At 39.9% G+C, this 22,405-nt stretch overlaps 1 protein-coding gene across 2 annotated transcripts in view; it reads right to left on the bottom strand.

The window, feature by feature from the left end:
- SLAIN1 (SLAIN motif family member 1) overlaps nucleotides 1–22,405 on the bottom strand; it is a gene marked incomplete at both ends in the record, with an annotated part of 59,131 nt that overhangs the window by 21,076 nt on the left and 15,650 nt on the right. The window contains 3 exons of one of the 2 annotated variants that reach the window (XM_079540530.1): nucleotides 696–1,034; nucleotides 6,293–6,442; nucleotides 8,270–8,419. In XM_079540530.1, the coding sequence (XP_079396656.1) occupies nucleotides 696–1,034; nucleotides 6,293–6,442; nucleotides 8,270–8,419 (639 nt within the window). Of the gene's footprint in view, nucleotides 1–695; nucleotides 1,035–6,292; nucleotides 6,443–8,269; nucleotides 8,420–22,405 lie in introns of those variants that run through there. The other variant, XM_079540531.1, reaches the window with a different exon arrangement.

Raw genomic sequence — 22,405 nt, 5'->3', positions numbered from 1 at the left:
TGCAGCAGTAGGAAGAAAATTATGATAATAACGAGAAAGGAAAAGGAATATAATAGCAAAAACAACTTAATTCCTGAAAAAGCAGTAAGAGAAAAATATTTCGGACTCTGAAATATATCTCAAATGCAGCGCATAAAGCAGCAATGGCTCAGGGTAGACTGGGTACAACCTTATCTCTGACCACCTCAGCAGCCTGCCCTACCAGACTTGGAACAAGAGCAGAGCACTGACCTTTATCATAAGCACATATCATGAACTTACAACAAAGCTGCATTCATGGAAAAGTTGGGAAATAAGAAAGAGAATGCTATTAGGAATGAAAATCTGAAAATCCTTCTCTCTACCTTGCCATATCCATGATGGACATACACAGCCCAGGCTCGAAATCCTGATCAGCCTTTCCAGACAAACAGTGGCCTGCTAAAAGATGCTCTTTTCCCTGTTTCTTCTCTCTCCACGTGCTCATAGTTGCAACATTTTAAAACTAAGTTAATAGCTTTCATGACTGAGTCAAATTACAAATTATCTAATCACAACATTCCTCTAACAAAACAATCATTAGCACAGATTTAAATCTATTGTTGCAACTCAAGAACTGATCATAAACCAAACACTTTTCAGTCAGTTTACACAACCTGATCTTTAGAACTGGCACTTTGAACAGAGGAGAGGCATAACAAAAGCATGCAACCCACCTCCATTCATCCTATTTGGTTGCTGTTCTGGAGTTTGGACTTGAGGAGAATAGTAGGGCTGCTGGTAAGTACTTGAAGGAAAGTGCTGGGAAGTAGGGCTTCTCCTGCAGTCCCGAATACTGGAGAAAGTCTGTGAGTGTGGGATCCCTCTCTGGAATGGGGAGCAGCGTGTGAGCCGTGGCTGTGGGGGAGGGAGATGGTCAAATTCTTCCTCATCCTCAAGGCTGTAGCGATCATACTCCTGGTCGCTGCACGTCCCCTTTTTTCCCAAATGTAGTGACACGCTTGAACTGTGTCTTGACACTGATGCTGAAGTCGAAGCATAATCTTGTCTAAGGCCTGTAAATTCCAAGAGAAGGATGATTCAGCTTCTGCTTAAGTGATCAACACTTAACACACAATCTTTCAGACTTGGCAAGTACATGGACACATGATCTGACAGCAAGAACTGGATTTACACTCTAAGCAAGCTGAAGATCTGAGATAGGATTCAGATCTAAATATTGGTGTCTACCTTTCAGGTATCTAAGCCTGAATTACTTCCAATGAGATCTCTTTTTAATAACATTTTTTAAAAAAGAAACAAGAAAGAGAATACAAGCATCTCCAAATTGTGCTGTGTGAACATGTCTCGTGTTTCTCTTCAAATAATATGAATTACCCTAAGGAGCTGCCTATTTCTCTGCCAGTGAAAAGATGACACAAATATTAAGTATTCAACTTTTTTAAATTAGAGGAATCAACACTCACTCTATTTGTTTTTCAAATTATTATATTTATTATACTTATTACTATACTTTTATTATTGTACTTATTACTGTACTTTTATTTTCCTGCAAAAAAACTGATGACATTCCTTAACATATAATCCATGTAAATATTCTTGCTCTTTAACCTCCTCGACCACGGTGAAATCCTGCTAGAACCTAATTTCAAAGAAAAGGCTCAAAGGTGACATTGCTACATTTCATACACACGCATTTTAACACCCCCTTCTCAAAACGACAGGTGTTGAGAACTATCCCACTACTAGCTCTACAGGTTTGCTCCAAGTGAAGTGAAGGGAAAGCATCCACAGTCCTTCCACTTCCCTCTTTTCCTGCTGCAGGAGCAGCCAACACAGGAAGCTTTGCACTTCCTGCATCTGAGCAATTCTGCAAATGGCTGTGAACAATAGCTTCCTTAAATTTATACAAAGCTTTCAGCTTCAACAAGTGTCTTTGCTACCATGAAGAAAATTTCTTAACATACCTGCTTTTTTTTCCCCTCTGCAGTAGGAGATTATTTGTGCATGTGAAGAGTGTGTGCCTATGTGCACGTATAATACTACCACTTTCTGCAGGATTAAGTAGACAACAACTGTCATGTGTTCAAAGACTGCATACTGATTGCTGGGAGAAGAATGAGATACAGTGATTACACAGGAAGTAGATTAGAAGAAAAATAGCATTTCTCTTTCCAGTTTATGAATGACCTGATTTATCAGAGCTAAGCACCTGAAGAGTTTTTTTAAACACCACTCTGAAGGAGGACAGCACAGCATTTACACAACATGTTCTTTCACCTCTCTGGTAGTCACAAAACTAATTTCTCTTAATTCTTATATCTTGCAAATAATACCAGAAATTTTCTGAGCTGTGATTACACACATTGACCAGTTGAGAATTCAGTGATATGCTTGCAAAATTTCTCTGCTGAATGTAACTAGTACTAACAGACATACAACATAGCAAGCTCAAATGCTAACAAGTCCAGTGGCTGAAGCCAGACTGGATCTCCAACTTCTTGCTCCAATTTCTTCATTTCATGTAATCACAGAATGGCCTGGGTTGAAAAAGATCACAATGATCATTTGGTTTAAGCCCTCTGCTATGTGCAGGGTCGCCAACCACTAGACCAGGCTGCCCAGAGCCACATCCAGCCTGGCCTTGAATGTCTCCAGGGATGGGGCATCCACAATCTCCTTGGGCAACCTGTTACAGTGCGTCACCACCCTCTGAGTTAAAAACTTTCTCCTGATATCTAACCTAAATCTCCCATCTTAGTTTAAAACCATTACCCCTTGTCCTGTCACTATTCACCCATGTAAACAGCTGTTCCCTCTCCTGTTTATATGCTCCCTTCAAGTACTGGAAGGCCACAATGAGGTCTCTCCCAAGCCTTCTCTTCTCCAAGCTAAACAAGCCTGGTTCCCTTAGTAGTCACTTAATATTTTGCATTGCAATTCATGCATCATTTCTGAAATTCCCTTGTTTTTTATCTCATCATATCCCGTTTTACATCTCATTTGGCACTCGTAGAAAGTGAGATGCATTGTTTGAGTGAGTTCTATGCCAAATGGCATTTATTTTTGAATAAAGTTATCTTCCATAAACTACTATCACATCAAAATATAATACTTCATTTGCTATGGAGACTAGCTTCAGAGCAGGTAAGACCGCACTGAGCAGGGGATCTGGAATAAAAAAGACAACAAAAAAGCTTTTTTTTTTAAGGCTTTTTGAAGCCAGCAACAGTGCTGTGCTTATGCGGGGCAGCAGGTAGCTTGTGGGTGGGCTCCTGAACCAGCAGGGGGGGGAGCTGGTACATTAGCGGCACAGTTTAAACACCTTATGAACGCGTCATCACCTGCCCTTAACGTTCACACCTGATAATAAGCTTTAAATAGCTTCGGAAAGAGCAGAAGCACAGAGCACCTCTGGTCAGTAACCATTGCTGCTGCCCACTGAGAAAGGGGGGGCTCAGTAAGCACAGCTCACGCTGCCCACATGGTACTGCAGCTGTGAGTGTGGGAGGTGGGTCAAGAGGACTGTAAGTACTGTTCCTCCTTGCTCAAGAGACTGGCATTTCTATTGGCAGTCTCTGAGACTGCAGGCCTAAACACAGTCTCCACCAGACAGCGGGCTTATTCTAAGAAGTCTGTGGTGACCCAGACGGAGGAGAGACTGCCCAGAAATGTTCAGGTCTCCAGCTGCAGGGAGTGCCTGACCCTGCTGCTGACTGGGGAGAGTGGCATGGATTCCACCTGTATGAGATGTGAGCAGGTGGATGAGCTGCTCAGCCTGGTGGTGGAGCTCAAGGAGGAAGTCCAGAGACTAAGGACCATCAGGGAGTGTGAGCAGGAGATGACTGGTGAAGTGACTTGCCGGCACGCTGGAGGGAAGGGTGCCAGGGAGACACGCCCAGAAAAGAGGTGGAGCCCCTGCCCCGTCACAGTCGGACAGACCTGACTGATGAGGATTGGAACAGAGTCCCGACTTGGAGTCACGGAGCCCCCCCTGTCTGCCTACCTCGCTTCCCCAGGTCCCTCTAAGCCATAGGTGCTAGAAATTGAAGGGGAGGCGAGTGGGGAGGCAATGGAGGATCTGCCTACGAGGGAGCCTAAGGCGAGGTGGTCACCTCCATGCCTTGAGACTGCCTCTATCAGGAAAGAAAGAAGGGTGGTTGTAGTGGGTGACTCTCTTCTCGGAGGAACGGAGGGCCCCATATGCAGACTGGACCCAAACCGCCAGGAAGTGTGCTGCCTTCTGGGGCCCGGGTCAGGGACGTAACCAGGAAACCACCAAAGCTGGTTAGGTCCACTGATTATTTTCCCTTGCTCATAGTTCAGGTGGGCAGTGATGAAATTGCTCAGAGAAGCCTGCCAACTATGAAAAGACATTTCAGGGCTTTCAGGTGTCTAGTTTGAGGAGCAGGAGCACAAGTGATCTTTTGTTCTATACCTTCAGGGGCAGTGAGGGACACGGAGCGGGCTTGGAAAGCACAAGCAATGAATAAATAGCTCAGAGTCTGGTATCAAAGCAGAGACTTTGGGTTCTTTGATCATGCGGCACTTTACTCAGCCCCTGGCCTGTTATCCATGAACGGAACCCACCTATCTCAAAGGGGGCAACGAATCCTAGCACAGGAGCTAGCGGGGCTTATCGAAAGAGCTTTAAACTAGCTACGACATGGGAAGGGGACAAATCCTTGATGATGAGATATGAGATATGAGCTCAGGGGAATGATTTTGAGCTGGGCGTGAGGCAGACGACTCGGCTGATGTGTGTCTACACCAATGCACTCAGCATGGGCAATGAGCAGGAGGAGTTAGAAGCAATTGTGCGCCAGGCTAAAAATGTTGTAGTTGCCATTAGCAAAACTTGGTGGGATCACTCCCACCTCTGGAGTCTATGATAGATGGCTACAAGCTCTTCAGAAGGGATAGATGAGAAAGGAAGGATGGTGGAGTGGCCCTTTATATTAAAGACTGTTTTGATGTTGAAGAGCTTGGGGTTGGGAATGATAAAGTTGAGTGTCTGTGGGTAAGAACCAGGGGAAGGCCTGTAGGGGCAACATCTTGGTGGGGGTCTGTTACAGACCACACTCTACAACTTCCTGAAGGGAGGTTGTGATGAGGAGGGGTTTGGCCTCTTCTCCCAGGCAACAAACAGGACCAGAGGAAATGGCCACAAGTTGTACAAGAGCAGGTTTACATTAGACATAAGGAAAAACTTTTTCTCTCACAGTGGTCAGGCACTGGAATGGCCTGCCCAGGGAGGTGGTGGTGTCACCGTCCCTGACAGTGTTCAAGAGGCGAACGAATGAGGAACTACGAGATACGGTTTAGAGGCTTATGGTAGCATTGATATTAGGATGGTTGGACTAGATGATCTTGTGGGTCGTTTCCAACCTTTTGATTGTATGGTTCTATAATATATGTCAATCAAGCCTTCTGGGTCAGATTTGTGCACAATCACAGGTCTCACATCAAAATGCTGACTTTAAGTGTCTGAAGAATTGTAAGGAGAATTCATTTATAAAATTTAGAAAAACAAAGTAGGTGCAAAAAAAATGAGTACTGCTTAGGTTTTTTCCTTTCTCACAACACATACGTACAATGATAACCACAGAACCACAGAACTGATGGTCTTTAAAGGTCCCTTCCAATCAAGTACACCTCCCCCTGCCAAAACAGGCTCCCTAGAGCAGGCTGCATTGTAAGTGTCCAAGTGGGTCTTGAATGTCAGCAAAGGAGACTCCACAACCTCTCTGGTCAGACTGTTTCAGTGTTCTGTCATCCTTACTGTGTTGTTCTTATGCACACTTCTGCTGAACTTCTTATGCTTCAGTCTGTGGCCATTTCCCCTTGTTCTATTGCCGTGTATCACTGAAAAGAGTCTGTCCTCATCCCTTTGCCTCCCACACCTTAGATATTTATAGACACCGATCAGAACCCCTCTGAGTCTTCTTTTTTTAAGGCTGAACAGACCCAGGTCGCTCAGCCTTTCCTCAAATGGAAGATACTGTATGCCCTTTATTGTGCTTTATTTAAATAATACCATTAGACACTATAAAACAGCCAAATAAAAATGTATTCAGTGGATATGGAGCTCCTAATTGTGTTTCAGCAATAAACGAGAATCAAGTTTGAAACATCCAGTATCATTAACCTGAAGCCTATATTATGTACGCTTTCTCAGATAAAGAGTTTTTCCATCTGCTGTTGAAGAGGTGACAGCTTTCAGGAAAGATCCAATTGACTGAGACAAGGCAGGAGCAGCTCTGACTGCAGCGTGAAATCTTCCTCTGAAAAACAGAAGAAAGAAGCCACCTACTCTCTTCCTGTAGACGGGCCATAATCTGAACATCGGTGAGGTCCTGCAGTTTATATCCCATGGAGATAGAATCATCCTCCAGCTCTGAGGTGCTCAGCTCACTGTCTATTGATGACTGAGGGCTCAAAGGGGAACTCCTAGAAATGTAACCTAGGCAGAAAAACATAATCTTTAGTCTGTGAATATCTTTGGTCATTTTTCATTCAGAGTTACTGCTCTTTATGTTACAATAGCTTAAATTATTCTTATGTAACAAACAAAAAGCTTTTGGAAGTATAGCCCAGCGCAGCAAGAATCAGCAAAGGGATCCGAAACTCACGAGAAGTAGGAGTAATAATGGATCATAAATTCCTCTGCTTATTCCCAAAATAGCTTTGCATAGCCCAGACAATGAATAATTTAATCCGTTCAGTTCTGATAGCATAGACTTGTTAGAATACTCTAAATCTACCTGCATTTGAATCCTTCTTATGATATTGTGGTTCTCCCTATCCTTTTCTGAAAAGCAAGTGTGCGTATGTCTTGTGTTTAAGCTCAGTACTCAGACTCTGTACAGTAGTTATTTACTTAAATTTTATTATTCTTTTTAATTGTTTGTAATCGTCAGAGAAATAAATGATCATAGCAATTAAGACTGAAATAGGCATTATGAAACAAAAGAGCAAACAATGCGTCCTTCACAGAGCTTTCAGGGAGTACTCTAGATTGTATTTTTTTCTGTGAAGTAGGGAAAGTATAAACTATACTACAATCACTTGTACAAGCTGGCATTTGCCCAAATTAAAGAAAAATTCTTCAAATAAAAAAGCAAATTACTTCTTAATATCCTTTGAACCACCAGAGGCTCACAGGATGAAACCACTGTGGTGAAGGCTCTTAAGCTGTGCTTGTATCACAGATGTGTTTGTATCCTCCAGCACAGCATCTATCCAAAATTTACCATCAATTCAGCTGTTCTCTAAAAATAACTCCAACAGAAAAGCACGTGCAGGGAATTACTTTGCTTTGGAAGGATATAAGTGGTAAATGTGTTTGCCTTTCTAAATTTTCAAGTTGTAGTGGTCTTTTAGGTTTTGTAACAGCTGTGCTCTTTTGGATCAGCAGTTGGAAGCTAGATAAGACATGTGAGGGCACCTGAAACTGAACTAGATGCTTCTGGTTAGGAACTAAGCTGCATCCCACTGAACAGGGCAGCTCAGACATCTAGCTTACACACACAGACACCTACACAAGGCATTATCTCACCCACAGCACTCAAATTCCTTAACAGGGCTCTCTGCACTGGTAAAGAAAATTGCGTATAGAGCATTGTGGCACTGTGTCAGCACTACTAGCTTCCTCAGATCACATCTGCTATTGCCAGCAATAAAATATTAATGCTTCTTCCCCAGAGGATTACTTTCTCCACTGCCACTTCAGCTTAACAGCAGACACTGATTGAATCCTGATACCTATACTGAAGAAGGAAAAACCCACTGAAATTTTATATTTTTCCTAAAATACCCGTGTCCTCTGAAAATCGGTGATAGTAGTAATGACGCCAGATGGAAAACAGCCTTGTTTCTGAGGGCTATTTTACAACAGGTAAATTGCCCATGCAAAGTCATTACACAGCTGCACAAATGTTTTTGTACACATAAAGAAGGGGCACAGTGGGATAGAAATAAGTAGTAAAGGGCAAAGCTAGAGATGACTTAAACTGATACTGCGGCAATTATGAAGTGAGGTTAACCATTACGGAGAGCCAAGCTGCTTAGGAGCATTGCTTGCCTTACAACACACTACGTAACAAAGAAAATAACTTATACCAGTAGCTATTAGTAGCAAAATTTTAGGTCTTTTTAATGAAAAAATCCCTCTGAGATGAGAGTTTATAAAATCATCTGAACAGTACATTGTTGTTAAATGCTAGCAAGTTTAGAATGAATTAAGCAATCTTGTAAGAGAACCATAAATGAACAAAAGGATAAGCATTACCTGTCCGTTCAGGTGTTAGTATTGCTTTACTGGAGGTTTTAGAGAAGCTGGGACTATTAAAGCCATTGGTATATGGGGTGAGTCTTGCAACAGGACTATAGGGGAAAGCCAAGGAGACAGGTGTAGAGAAGAGGCTCCGCCATCGGCTAGCTGTTATGGATGTGATGGAAGAGAGGAGGGAGAAAAAAAGATTTATTGTTAAAAATTATTAGAGAGAAAATCATCTAATGATAATCTCTTAATTATATACATGGTTTACTTATGGCAAATGGAACAGTCTGAATTCAGCAGCAAAACAGAGCATCAGCAGAGCCTTCTACATTCAAGATTTGTTCCAACAAGTTTTCTACTAAATATGTGCTGTTTACTATTTTCTATGTATAAACCATTTTGGTATATGTTTATCATATATATTGCTGTCAGCCAAGGCACAAAACAACAAAGAAAACAAAAAACATTACAGTTAATATAGAAACAGATTAAATTGGTAGTGCTCTTCAAGGAATTGTTCATGGCAATCAAACATCACACTTACTGAATTACAAGATACTGAATTATCAGTTCAGAGACAATGGTAAAATACGCTTAACCACCAAGTGCTAAAAGCAACTGTAATCCCACAGCAAAAGCTTTTAAGCTACCATGCCATATTGTTACTTTTCTTTTTCCAGCGTGGTTATATAAGCATGACATTTTTTCAAGGACCAACCAAATAATGGAACAGGGCACCTCTTTCTACAGATCGCTTACAGCAAGGTTGAAAAGCATCTAGTCTGCTCAGAAATGTCACAGAAAGTTCAGAGTAGGCAAAAATGCTAATGTTTATTTAACTTACATTTTCTTAGCTCATCTAGTAACGTAGCAATGCATTTGTAGTTTGGTTTGGTTTGTTTGTTTTTAATATCTGTTCAAAAGGTAAAATAAGCAATATCCACATACTTTTAGGATAGTCAAAGACTTTTTAGCTTCTTGTCCTGCTCTGCCAGTGAGAAGCAGAGGGAGGACAGAACCAGGACAGCTGATTCAAACTGGCTGAAGGGATATCCCATACCATATGGTGTCATGCTGAACAAAAAACTGGGAGGAGCTGGGTGGGGGCTGCCACTGCTTGGGGACTGGCTGTGCTTCTGTCAGTGGGTAGTGAACAATTACTTTGTGCATCACTTTGTTTTGTATATTCTTTTACCATTATTATTATATCTTTTCATTTTCTGTCCTGTTAAACTGTCTTTATATCAACCCACAAGTTTTAGCTTTCTCTGATTTTTTTCTCCCTCACTCCTGTGGGGAGAAACTGAATGGGTTTGTTGGTGCTCAGCTGCCTGCTTGGTTAAGTCACAGCATATGGATATATTTACCTATATATAGAATATTTTATATATATATTTTTATAATTTATATATATATAAAATATATATATATTTTATCTAGCTCAGAAATCCATAGGATAACTTTGGCACTTAGCAGGTGTCCTTCTCTGTGACAGATGTTGCAAACCTATTTCAAAACCCACAACTCTCAAAAGCCAAGTGTCTAACACATAATGGTTTGTATCACAAATCTACTATATTATTTGAATTTGTTCATCCATTTCATAGATCCATAGAATCATAGAATGGTTTGGTTTGGAAGGGTCCTTTAATATTATCTGGTTCCAGCTCTCCCACTATAGGCAGGGATACCTCTCCCTCTAGACCAGGTTGCTCACAGCCCCATCCAACCTGGTCTTGAATGCTTCCAGGGAGGGGGCGCATCCATAGCCTCTCTGGGCAACCTGTTCCAGTGTTTCACCACCCTCACAGTAAATAATTTCTTCCTGATACCTAGTCTAAATCTACCCTTTCCAGATTAAAGCCATTTCCCCTCGTCCTGTCAATACATGCCCTTATAAAAAGTCCCTCCCCAGCTTTCCTGTAGGTGCCCTTCAGGTACTGCAAGGTCCCTGTAAGGTCTCCCTGGAGTCTTCTCCAGGCTGAAGAGCCCCACCTCTCTCAGCCTGTTCTCACAGGGGAGGTGCTCCAGCCCTCTGATCATCTTCGTGGCTCTCATCTGGATTCGCTCCAACACCTCCATGTCCTTCTTGTGCTGGAGGCTCCAGAACTGGATGCTGTCCTGATGGGGTCTCATGAGAGCAGAGTAGAGGGACAGAATCACCTCCCTTGTTCTGCTGGTCATGCTTCTCTTGATGCAACCCAGGATACAGTTGGCCTCCTGGGCCGCAAGCTCACCTTGCCAGCTTATGTTGAATCTTTCAATTGACACTCCCAAATCCTTCTCCTCAGGGCTGCTCTCAAGCCATTCTATGCCCAACCTGTATTTGTGCTTGAGATTGTCCCAGACCAGATGCAGGACCTTGCAATTGACCTTGCTGAACTTCATGAGGTTGGCACGGGCCCACCTCTCAAGCCTCTCCAAGTCCCTGTGCATAGCTGCCTGGCACACTCACAGATATTTTTTTAAAAATATTAAAGCAGACCCTGTTTTAAGACTTTTCTGTCACCAAAATGATTTAGCAGGACATACAGATTTTATTCTGCCTCCTTGCTAACACCAACACAGAGTAGCTAAGGGAAAGACAGTAAGTACATCATGTTGGCAGGCTGTGAGTCTCACAGCCACAACCTTTATGAGTGATCATAGGATCACAGTACTATTAAGGTTGGAAAAGGTCACTGAGATCATCTACTCCAATCATCAATTCATCTCACCATACACACTAAACCATGTCCCTCAGCGCGACATCAACACATTTCTTGTACACCTCCAGTGACAGTGACTCCATCAACTCCCTTGGCAGCCTGTTCCAATGTATCACCACCCTTAATATCCAACCTGAAAATCAATTCACCATCAGTACAAAAGGTACTGTTTCACTCCATTCCTTTCATTTTTTTCCCACTCAAGGTTACTTTTGGTTTTGTGTGGACTAATCAGACTCTTATATTCTTCTCGTCAGTGTTACTAAGCTTACAGCAAAGGAGATTTCTTATTTCCACAAGGAGAATACAGCAGTCTGCAGTGGAAAGGAAGCATTTTAGTCTGGAGAAGAAGAGGCTCAGGGGAGACCTCATTGCACTCTGTAATTCCTGAAGGAAGGTTGTGATGAGGAAGGGTTTGGTCTCTTCTCCCAGGCAATAAACACGACGAGAGGAAATGGCCACAAGTTGTACCAGAGGAGATTTAGATTAGACATAAGGAAAAACCTGCCCAGGGAAGTGGTGGAGTTCACCGTCCCTGGTAGTGTTCAAGAGGTGTCTGGATGAGAAGCTACGAGATATGGATTAGTAGCTTGTAGTAGCAATGGTTGTGGTAGGACGGTTGGACTAGATGATCTTGTCGGTCCTTTCCAACCTTGAGATTCTATGATTCTGTGATTCTATGATTCATCTGTAACACTTTGCCCCTGTAAGAGGGAATTAAACTACAAAAAAAGTAAGATATAAAAATGCAAACTGTGATCTTTTCCATCACTTCACCACAGAATTATTGCCGTTCCCTCATTTTTCATGATTCTAATCCCTTCAAGATTAAAAACCTTACAGGCCTGAGATCATATCTAGGAGCAGCACCATTGCCACTTCTAGAAAACTGCACCGTGCCTAGCAACATGGCCTCTGCCTCTAGATAGAGCTATTTAACATTTACTGAAGGTAAATTTTGAAAATTTGCAGTTCAAAAGTCAAGTGTGCAGGTATTACAAGATAAAAAGAAGAGTGAACTCCAACAACCACAGCTCTACAAAACAGTATGTAACAGTCACTACGGATCAGATTAACCCACAAGCAGTCAAAACTGTAAATTAATTTGAGGCATTAACTTAAAGAAATGTGTGTGATAGAGTAGATCTAAATATCATGTCCACAGCTAACATCTGTCACTCCATCAGTAGCTATCAGTGAGGAGCAAAGGACGACAGCTCCTTGTAATTCTATTTTTCTGCCTAACACAAGGTCTTGTTTCATCACAGTCTGATCATTTGCCAGGCCAATTAGCTTCCAGCATGTTCTCACCCACAGATGTGGTGAACCGTGCAGCACAAATAAACAGCATTCATTGCTCTGTACAATCACCACTGTAAGCTGGCCTACAGAGCACAAAGCAACAGTCATTGTGACTATGTAAGCAAGAACCCACACTAAGAATATATTCAGTATTTATAACAAAACAGATTCAGAACTACTCTTTCAACTTGTGTGTGTTTTGAAGGGAAGGCAGAGAAAGATGCCTACAAACTCTAGCAATATACTATTCTAAAATGTCCCCCGAAACTACTGGGTTCTGTGTTTCAAATGCTTCAGGTTCAGCTGAGGACTGTCATTTTTTATGCATATGATTAACACCTAAACAATAATTTAGGTTCGAATATACAAAACCATTTTCATTAGGTTTGAAATGGAAATATCAAAATGAAGTACATACTGAGTATTTCAACAGTATCAACAACAGTAAGATTAGACTTATATAAGTCTTGGGTTATGCCAAAAACATGAAAAGGTATGTAGGGAATGAAGGCTACACATACATAAGCAAATATACAAAAAAAAGTAAAATTTATAAAATCACAGAATAGTGCGATGGATGGTCACTTTAGGATAGTTATTTTACTCCAAACTGATTCTGAGTCTGCTCTGATTATTACAGTAAGCACTGTTAAAATACGCAAGGATTTGTGCTTTGTTAATGGTTCCCAGTAGGATTTTTCCAGAGAATGAGGCAACATTGTGAAGACCTTTATTTTCAATTTAAAAGCCAAGCTGTTTGGCTTCAACACTTCATATATTAGTAGTTTTTTTTTCTTAAAGCTCCAACTTGGGCTCCCAGAGATGATTTACAAAACTCATCTGCCCTTTAAAAATAAAGGAATTTTCTGACCCTTGCAGTTGGATATAAACATGAATAATCCAGAAGACATATTGAAGGAAGAAACACCAGCTGTGGAAAGGAAAACAGGCTTATCTAAAGAATCATAAAGAGAAAAGAAGCAAAAAAAATCCTTCTGATTTCCTGATGGGAAAGAGTCATATACATTAACAATTGGACTTCATGAAGCATGAAGCTGTTCACCTTTGACACCAAAAAAGGAGCTAATAATCTCTAATACATAAAAACTTTGAAGTTTTAATAACTTTGTCTCAATCTTCAAAGTTAACAGCTACACTGTGAATGCCCAACTTTCTGAATATTGTTTTCTTGGACTTGATCAATTCTTACTAACTAGATTGCTGATAATATACCGGGTTACATAACATCTATTATAAGTAACCTTAAAATATTTACTAACATTTTAAAATTTTTACTAACATTTTGCTAAAAATGATATGCTGGATATATCAAAATGATGCAGGATACTAGTGTAGTAATTTTAAGCAACTACATAAACACAAATATGTACCACACTGACTGTTGTTAATAATCAGCTTTAACAACTACGCAACAATTCACATGAAAACTTAAATAAGTAAACATATATATCCATATATATCCATATATGGAATTGCATGACAAGGAATGGAATAATATTAATAACTAGAACAAACTCTATCTCTAAGCATATATACAAAAGCCAGTTTTGAAAGTGAGGCCAAAACTGACTATTAACATTAATGACATCATTCATATGCTGGGACACAAGGTAAAACTGGCATTGACTCTCATCATGTTGTTTTAATTTTGTGCAGTTAAGCAAAACAGTGACAGATCAAGTACAGCTGCTGTACATAAGATAAGCTCTGTATATTAGATAAGGATATACCAGGGCTTTCAAGAAACTACAGGGAGTATATGTACATTTGAAACACCTCTCTTTTTTATAATTCCATTATGAAACTCAGTGAACAGTTTGGCAGAATTCTGTATATAGCAACCTACTTTCACTCTAACACAAATAACTATTTCTTTGCTATACAGACAGAATAAAACATTAAATTGCTATATTAACAACTAAATTTTATCTGAAGTTGCTATCTAGCTCAATTAGCTTAAGTTTTATATAAGCCTTTAGGCCAGAGATGAAAATAGCTTTTATATTCAAAGCTAAAAAATAAATTGAATTGCATATATGAAGATACTTGACTCTGGTACTAATTACATGGCCTGAATAAAGCCTCTCTTCAAAGCTAACAATTGAGCAAGTATTTAAAATACAGTCAATCCAGTAAGTCCCATACTGTAGGTGGTAATTAATCTGAGGTCTTGGGCTACATTCTGTGCCCTCGCACTGTGATCGAGTCCTGCCTCCACTCAAGGCCCTCAGAATTTCTTGCTGACATACTTTCCTTGAGAAAGAAAGCCAACCACTTCCTTAGTACATTATGCATATAGGCAGTTGCACAGCAGCCATGCTTTTAAAAAAAAAGTCTTCTCCACGAGTAAAACACACAGTCCTGCTTGGGAAACACAAGTATTGCATTAAGCACTGGGGACGTTCAAGAGTGCTAGAAGGGAATTCAGAACTTCTTCCTTCATGTAGGTAAGAGTTTAAACAAGCTAAGAGGTACCACGTGAGTGAAGTATACCTAACAACTTCCCAAACGCAGATATTTAACTATAGTTTAGAACCCTGTGATTCAGAGTCTGGCCCCTCCTCCTGCAGTTAGCTGTATGCCTGGGAACAGGTATGTAGTTAACATGCTTGAAAAGGCAGTAAGAGGAACTGAAAATTTTTGCTACTTGCTGAATACAACAATTGTGGTATTTGCTTAAGAAGTGAAAAACATGGGCTCCTACTGCTCTCTGAAGAGATTTTTCAAGGATTTTTTCAAGGATTTTTCACATCCTTGAAAACTCCTATAATGATTTTAAACACTCTTAAGAAGACAGGAGGGACTCTATACTCAATTGCAAGCAATGCTGTGGTGCCAATATGCAGGAACTGATCTCCAGGTCTCAAAATGTTCAAAGCAAAGCTTAAGCAGACAGCATCTCAAGTATCTCCGTAACTCTCTACTACAGGAAGCTTAGAAGCACATATACCCCTTAGATCTGCTTCGTACAGTGAGGCAATCAGATTCTGTACTCAAAAGAGAATAGTTGTAACGTAGAATCACAGAATCATTAAGGTTGGAAAAGACTCTCAAATCATCAAGTCCAACCATCAGCCCATACCCACCTTGCCCACTAACCATTTTCTTCAGTGCATCTACACGTTTCTTGTACATCTCCAGGGACAGGGATACCACCACTTCCTTGGTGGCCTCACGATTTTCAGCAAACTATAAGAGCTTAGTGATGTGCATCTGCAAATGTGCTGTGCCAGTCTGCTCTTTACACGTTTTGAAATGGTCACTGAAGCAAATGAGCAATAGTAAAAATGAAGACTGAGAGCAGTACGTTTCATTCAAAATTTAACATTTAAAAAACATCTCCCAGCATCAATCCAATTTCCATGCTTTTCTCTGCAATTACAAGCGCTAAAACTTCTTCAAAAAACTACAATTTTTATTAGTAACAACAAAACAAATTCTGGGCCCAAGACAGCAATGTTGTCACCTCTATTACTGTATGCAAGATAATTGAGTTATATTTATAAAACTGGAAGTTATTCTGGTGAATACACATATTCTCCTTTTATTGAATATTACTGCAAACATCTCAACTTTTCAAGCATTTCACTCTTAGTTCCAATCTCTCCCAATCATCAGCTGTGGTTGTCTCAACACCTTTTTTAAGCACTTACAGTTTCATAACCACAGCTATAGCTCCCTCAGCCATCCAGTCAGCAAAACTGTCATCAGCACAGAGCCACATTTCATATGCTTAATGGACATTTTCACTCACACTGAATCTGTCATTGTCCAAAGCTGTTTCCCTCCACTGTCATACCCAGCTCACAGAATGCTCCTGGGGCTAGTTCGCTGTTTCATACCTTGATGTCTCATTCCGGAGAGGCAAGATGCCTCCTCATCCACAAATGCAATGATGAATCTGTAAGTGCCGACTGCACAAATCAGTAAATAAGGGTCTCCAAAATAAAATTTCCTGCATATATTTATCCTTGAACCTCCACAACTAAACTGCAATGGCTGAATAAGTAAACAGCAACATTTTCCTTAGGTTTTGTTAGGATTTAGAGTAGAAATCCAACGACTTCCCACATTCTTAACACAGGTCAGCTTGTAAGAAACAACATAGCATTTTCATGCATTTTCATTGCATTGTCTTCTAAAAGAATGTAATTCCAATACAAAATTGGAAGTCTTCACAGCACTTTTATATGCAATATACAGGACTGCCATACAAAATAAATTAAAAAAAATATTAAAACACCCTTTCCATTTAAAATAATTTTAACTTTAAAATAATAAAGAACAATCAACTTCAACCTCAAACGCGGTATCAAAAGTCTAATGAAAACAACTGCCACTACAGGTAGGTGACATAATCATGTATTAGGAAGAGCTGAGAGAATTAATAAGGATTGCCTACTTTCCTCTAAGCCTAGGAAAACTGAAAAATAATGTTAGTTTTAAGTGTATGTGAGAATTGGAAGTACCTAAAAAAGCTTCTTTCCCAACTATTCACATAAAGTAAGTTCTTTTTCAACAATAACATAAAAAGGAATCAATATTAGCATAAAATTAGAAAGTAGCTCCGTTGGTTTGTATTGGTTTACTACAGTTTAAATCAAACTGCAGCAACTCATATACTTCAAAATCTGCCCCAGCAAAAATAGCACAGACCTCTTTCAAAGGTACAGTCAGAAAGCATCTAAATTGCAGAAGTGTCTAGGACTTTCATCCAGCACAGCAAAGCAATGTAATCAACAGTAGTGTTGAGCATGCTACAGTTGCTGAAAAAAATGTAAATCTAAGTAAGATTCAGGAATGCTGCACTGTGTCAGACAAATTTCACTTGTGTCAATGGTGATGTATCATTGCAGGCAGCGAAGATTTCTATATTTTTCAAGACACACAACCACTCAGTTTCAACATAATTCAGTGATATGCTGACCTGAAAATTGTCTTTGGACACACTACAGATTGGAAAAATGACTACACTATGTTCCAACAGTGGCGCGCTGAATTGCAGAGAGAGTCCAACCACCATTCCCCAACAGAACTTTTCCACACAAATGATTTTTTCTAAGCATTCAGAAGACTAGAAACAAAATGGAATTGAGCAGTATGAATTACATGTCTTATACAAAACTCCTACAAAAAAAGTCCATCATGCCTTGGCTTTTTGCTTTTGCATGGCTGGGTTTTTGTTTAAGTTTGCCTCTTCTTTATAGGTGAACTATTCACTAACTAGTTACACAGACAAGCACAGAGGCTTTGTGATAAATAATTGTCTCACTGTTCATTTTCTTACTGCATGCAAAACTCCCTCTGCATGCACAGGTCCAAAAAACAAATTTTCAAAGAAGTAATAGCAAACAGGCAAATCTGGCTTCCAAATTTCCTTTCCTGAGATACTGGACAAGTATTACACTGAAAAACTACACCTAGTAATGACCTGGGGCCCAAATGTCTGTTCCCTCCCCAGCTCCTGTATTCAGCTTTTAGCAATTTCTACAAACTGCTAATCTGATGTGTTTTCTGTCTGTTTGGTGGATTCTTAATCAGGATCCATAAGAATACAAGTTGTCACATTTCAACTATTTTGAAACAAGGTATAATTTCCTAAGCAGAAGACACAAGTATTACTACATAAGGCAATGTGGTACAAAAAACAGATTGCCCAGACTCTTCTGCCAAACTATAATCTTTTCATTCATTAAGGAGGGTGTTTACACCACTTATTTTTAGGAGCCTTCTAATAAGGAATTACAAGCTTTTTAAAATAAGGAATTCTTACCAAAGAATGCTATCAAGAATAAAAGTTCACATGGGGAAACTACATAAGTTCAAAGAAGAATCCATCAAAGGTTGGTTAATCACATAAATCAGGTATCATATCTGGTTCAGTCACACTCCAAACTGAAAATACACCTGGGAGAGTGTCAGAGCAAGGGTGAGTGCTGCTTCCTCTTGTTCTCATTCTTTTCTAGTTATCTATTTATGGTATTTTTGTCCACAGGAGCCTGTGTCACACAGACATGATGAAGCTGCTCTGATGTACAGACATTTATGGCTGATCTAGTCACCACAGTACAGAATATACTCAAAAGTGAAAGAACAGGGCATGATTCACCTCAACTCCACTTAAAAGGCCACGAGCTGTGCCTGTTTGCCTCCACTGACTACAAAGGGGGATCATGGTGACTGGCTGAGATACACGTCTGCATATATTCAAAGTAAATTCACTCTGACAGCATTCATTACAGGGAACAATAAACAGAGCTTAGAAAGAGACTTCAGAAACTGGCTTTAGCTTTCCCTTTTTCTAAGCAACTGAAAAAGACAACTTCTCTGAAACACTAGAGTGTAACAGTGCTTGCAAGTATCCAACATAAACAGCTTTCTCAATCCAAGTAAAGTTGTTGTGCATCCTTCTTGGTAGTAGGGGCAGCTTGAAGGGTAACCTGTTCCTACAGGATGATCCTTTACCTCAGTCCTCCCAATGTCATTTTCTCAGCTATACTGTTACACTGCAATTACAAGTTTCCTACAAAGATTTAATGATAAATTTGATGAATTCTGTAATCTGTACTAAGAATAACTTTTTGTAGATTTTTTGTTTGTTTGTTTTTTAAATACTAAAAAGAGTTTCTCATTCCCATTTACCAGGAAAATGCTGGAAATTTATAACAAGCCATTTAACAGAGAAATGGAGAAGGAGAAAACAGGAGCAGGAAGCAGAGTCTGCTAAAGTCAATGTTGCCTGCAAAGAAAATATTTATCAGAGAACAACCTCTATGAATCACAGAATCATACAACGGCTTGGGTTGGAAGGGACCTCAAGGATCATCAAGCTCCAACCCATCTGCCACCAACACACAGGACCACCAATCTCCAGATCTGACACTACACCTGGTTGCCCAGAGCCTCATCCAACCTGTCTGGCACACCTTCAAGGAAATTATGACATGTCTAAAGGTAGGTGAGATGAATTCAATGTCTTACAACAATTACTTACTTACATATATAGCACAGAGTAAATCACTGGCAATTTCATCATATCTGTAACAATCAGAATCAAGAAACAGTAGAAAATGATAACTATCTTACAATTCCACAATTACTTTGAGGATAGATACATCACCTTCCTACTACAACCATGTATCTAAGGCCTCAGAAATATCTTCCAGAGCTGGATAGATGTCCTGTCTCAGCTCCTCCTGGCTACCAATCTCTGAATGAGATATTATCAGGCCTCTGTTTAATCTAAATCAGCATATGCTGCAAGCAATGGGCAAGGACACCATTGTGTATGCCAGCAGATCTGAAAGAGCAAGAATGACATCCTCGCTGAAGAGAAAGTGGGTTACATTTAAATGTAAAGAAATTAAAAGAAGATACAACCACAGCAACATAAATTGTCTTATTTCAAATTTAGTGGATCCACAAGAGGCTTGCAGGACTGTTTATACTACAGAGCAGAGCAGACTATGCAAGGGCTCAGAACAAGCTCTGAGGAGGCTGATAAATCTACCTAAGGAAATGTTGGACCATGACAAGAAATTACCATTAGCACATCTTCACTATTAGTTATTTGCATCTAGACTGACCAACATAACTAATTTGTTCTCATATAGTTCAAATAACCTTGAAGAAAGCCCCACTGCATACTAATTATGAGTGGCGTGTTCATTCGTCTACCATGAAAAAGGTGTCCTCATATAAACTTTGTCACTGCAGCCTACAGAATGGAAAAGCAGTAGATTTAAGCAGAGCAGTGTCTAAAGTTATGGTACACACACCATTTCAGCACTGCTCACGCATAATGACTGCCTCTTCGTTAACTGTTTATACAATTCTTACTGAAGTGCACCTATGGGAAGTACTGATAAAGCAAAGTTTACTTAAGGAGTCTCTGTAGAGATGTCTAAAATCTTCCCAAAGGAGCTTATGTTCAGGAACATGCTATGACTTTGTGGCAGGAGGCTTTCTCTGGGGAATCTGAAGAGAGTAGTCTCTCTAGGCTAAAAACTGTCATTAAAGAAGACCTGACCCTAATCACAGTAATAATAATGGCAGTGGTATCTATATCAAATATCTATGTGGGATTTACCCTGTTTTTCTAGAAATAACTATGTGCTTTGTGCTCTTTGCGTGACTCTAGGTTAGTGTAGTACCCTAACTCTACAGAAGGATGAATATTTGTAATACTTTTCTAATACTTTAACAGTCACTTAAGCCTTTAGCAGAACCTACATAGTTACCTTCACTCCTACCATAAAATTGAAAAAACATCACTTTACTATTGAATCAGGTTAATTTTACAGTGGAAACAATTCTAGTTTACCACAGCATATGTAAAGGTAGTAAAGGGACTGTGAGGGTGATGAAGCACTAGAACAGGTTGCCCAGAGAGGTTGTGGATGCACCCACCCTAGAGGCATTCAAGGCCAGGCTGGACGTGGCTTTGAGCAACCTGGTCTAGGGAGAGGTGTCCATGCCTACAGAAAGGGTGCCGGAACTACATCATCTTAAAGGTCCCTTCTAACCCAAACCATTCTATGATTCTATGACTCTAAATTAATTGAGTGACACATCTGATGACTAAAAATTCTTAGAATAGCACTGGTATGGCAGCCAATCTAATGTTTAGCCAGAAAGGAGGGAACTGGTAGATGTTTTGCAAAATGCAGCATGTTCTCCATCTTTTAACAAATCATGTGATCAGTATTCAGCCCAGCAAATTCTCCCAGTCTAAATTTGATCTCCAGTTTTACCTAATCAGCTGTTTCTCTTGTCCCTCCCTGTCACTTGAGGAAGACAGCATGAGATGAATCATGCTACTCTGGGGTTGTCTTTCTATCAGTTCCTGACACTTCAAGCTTGATGTTTAAGAAATCTTGAGTAAAGAAAGTTGAACCTTACCTTGAATGCACTTACAGAATGTATTACAGAGAAATACAGACATATATAGTAGCTTGAGATGTGACCTAAAAGTTGAAATACAAGGAGTATCGGGACAATTTGAATACAAGTTGGATCCAAAAAACAGCTAACCAATGTGTATTATCCACACAGCATGGCACTATTGTGTGTGGATGTACTGACATGCTTTAAAACATCCAATGACAGCATTCCTTTGGAAGTGTTGCTTTCAACTCATATAGTACAACAGCTGCTTTGTGGTCTTTTGAATGTCTGTATCTTTGTACTGGCAGGTCTACAATTGTTAGTGTCATCGTATTTATCTTCCCGTCAATTCAATAAAGAAGCTAAGTCATTGCAAACACATCGGTGGGCAGGCTCCTTTTCTGCAGCTCTAGTCTCGGCAATTCAATAAAGGGCTGGAGGGGTCAGAATTAGAAAAGCCATTCCAGTAAAAAAAGAGAAAGAAAAAGAAGACCACATAAACTTAAGCTTTTCACAAATACATAATAATTAGGGCAAACAGGTCCATCCAAAGAATAAACAAAATATTTAAGAGAACATGCTGAAAGTATTATTTCAGAAACTCCTTTACCCTATTGATTGGAGTAGAGGAAAAACAAAAAGGGCTATTACATCATGGTTCAGAGAAGGCAATTTTTTTTTTCTCTCAGAACAGCAGCTGCATGAAAAATATAGTTAAATTGTATTTCTTAAATTTAAAATTCCAGTAGTATACGTAATTCTTATTTCTTCTGTACACTTTCTTTCAAATGGAGCTCTCTGCCTTCAGCTGTGGTAAGGATAACACGTAAGGAATCTGTTCTGAAAGCAACCCATAGAAGAACAACCTCACTTCCCTCTCTTAGCAGTGCTGGATATTAATTACACATCAGCTGGAATCCAAATATGTGAATCTATTGAGATATCACATCACAATGTGAAAAAAAATTAAATAGTTCAATCATTAACCCTAACATAGAAGATACTGTAAAATATGGTTTTCTATTTATAAAATACCAAAGAAAAAGAATATAAACAGGAGGCGAAATGACTGTTTACGAGGGTTTATAGTGATAGGACAAGAGGGAATGGTCTTAAACTGAGACAAGAGAGGGTTAGGTAAGATATTAGGAGGAAGTTTTTCACCCAGAGGGTAGTGACGCATGGGAACAGGTTGCCCAAGGAGGCTGTGGATGTCCCATCCCTGGAG

The sequence above is a fragment of the Tetrao urogallus genome (assembly GCF_951394365.1).
Source record: "Tetrao urogallus genome assembly, chromosome: 1".
Classification (NCBI taxonomy): domain Eukaryota; kingdom Metazoa; phylum Chordata; class Aves; order Galliformes; family Phasianidae; genus Tetrao; species Tetrao urogallus.
This window is presented reverse-complemented; position numbering and strand designations above follow the sequence as displayed.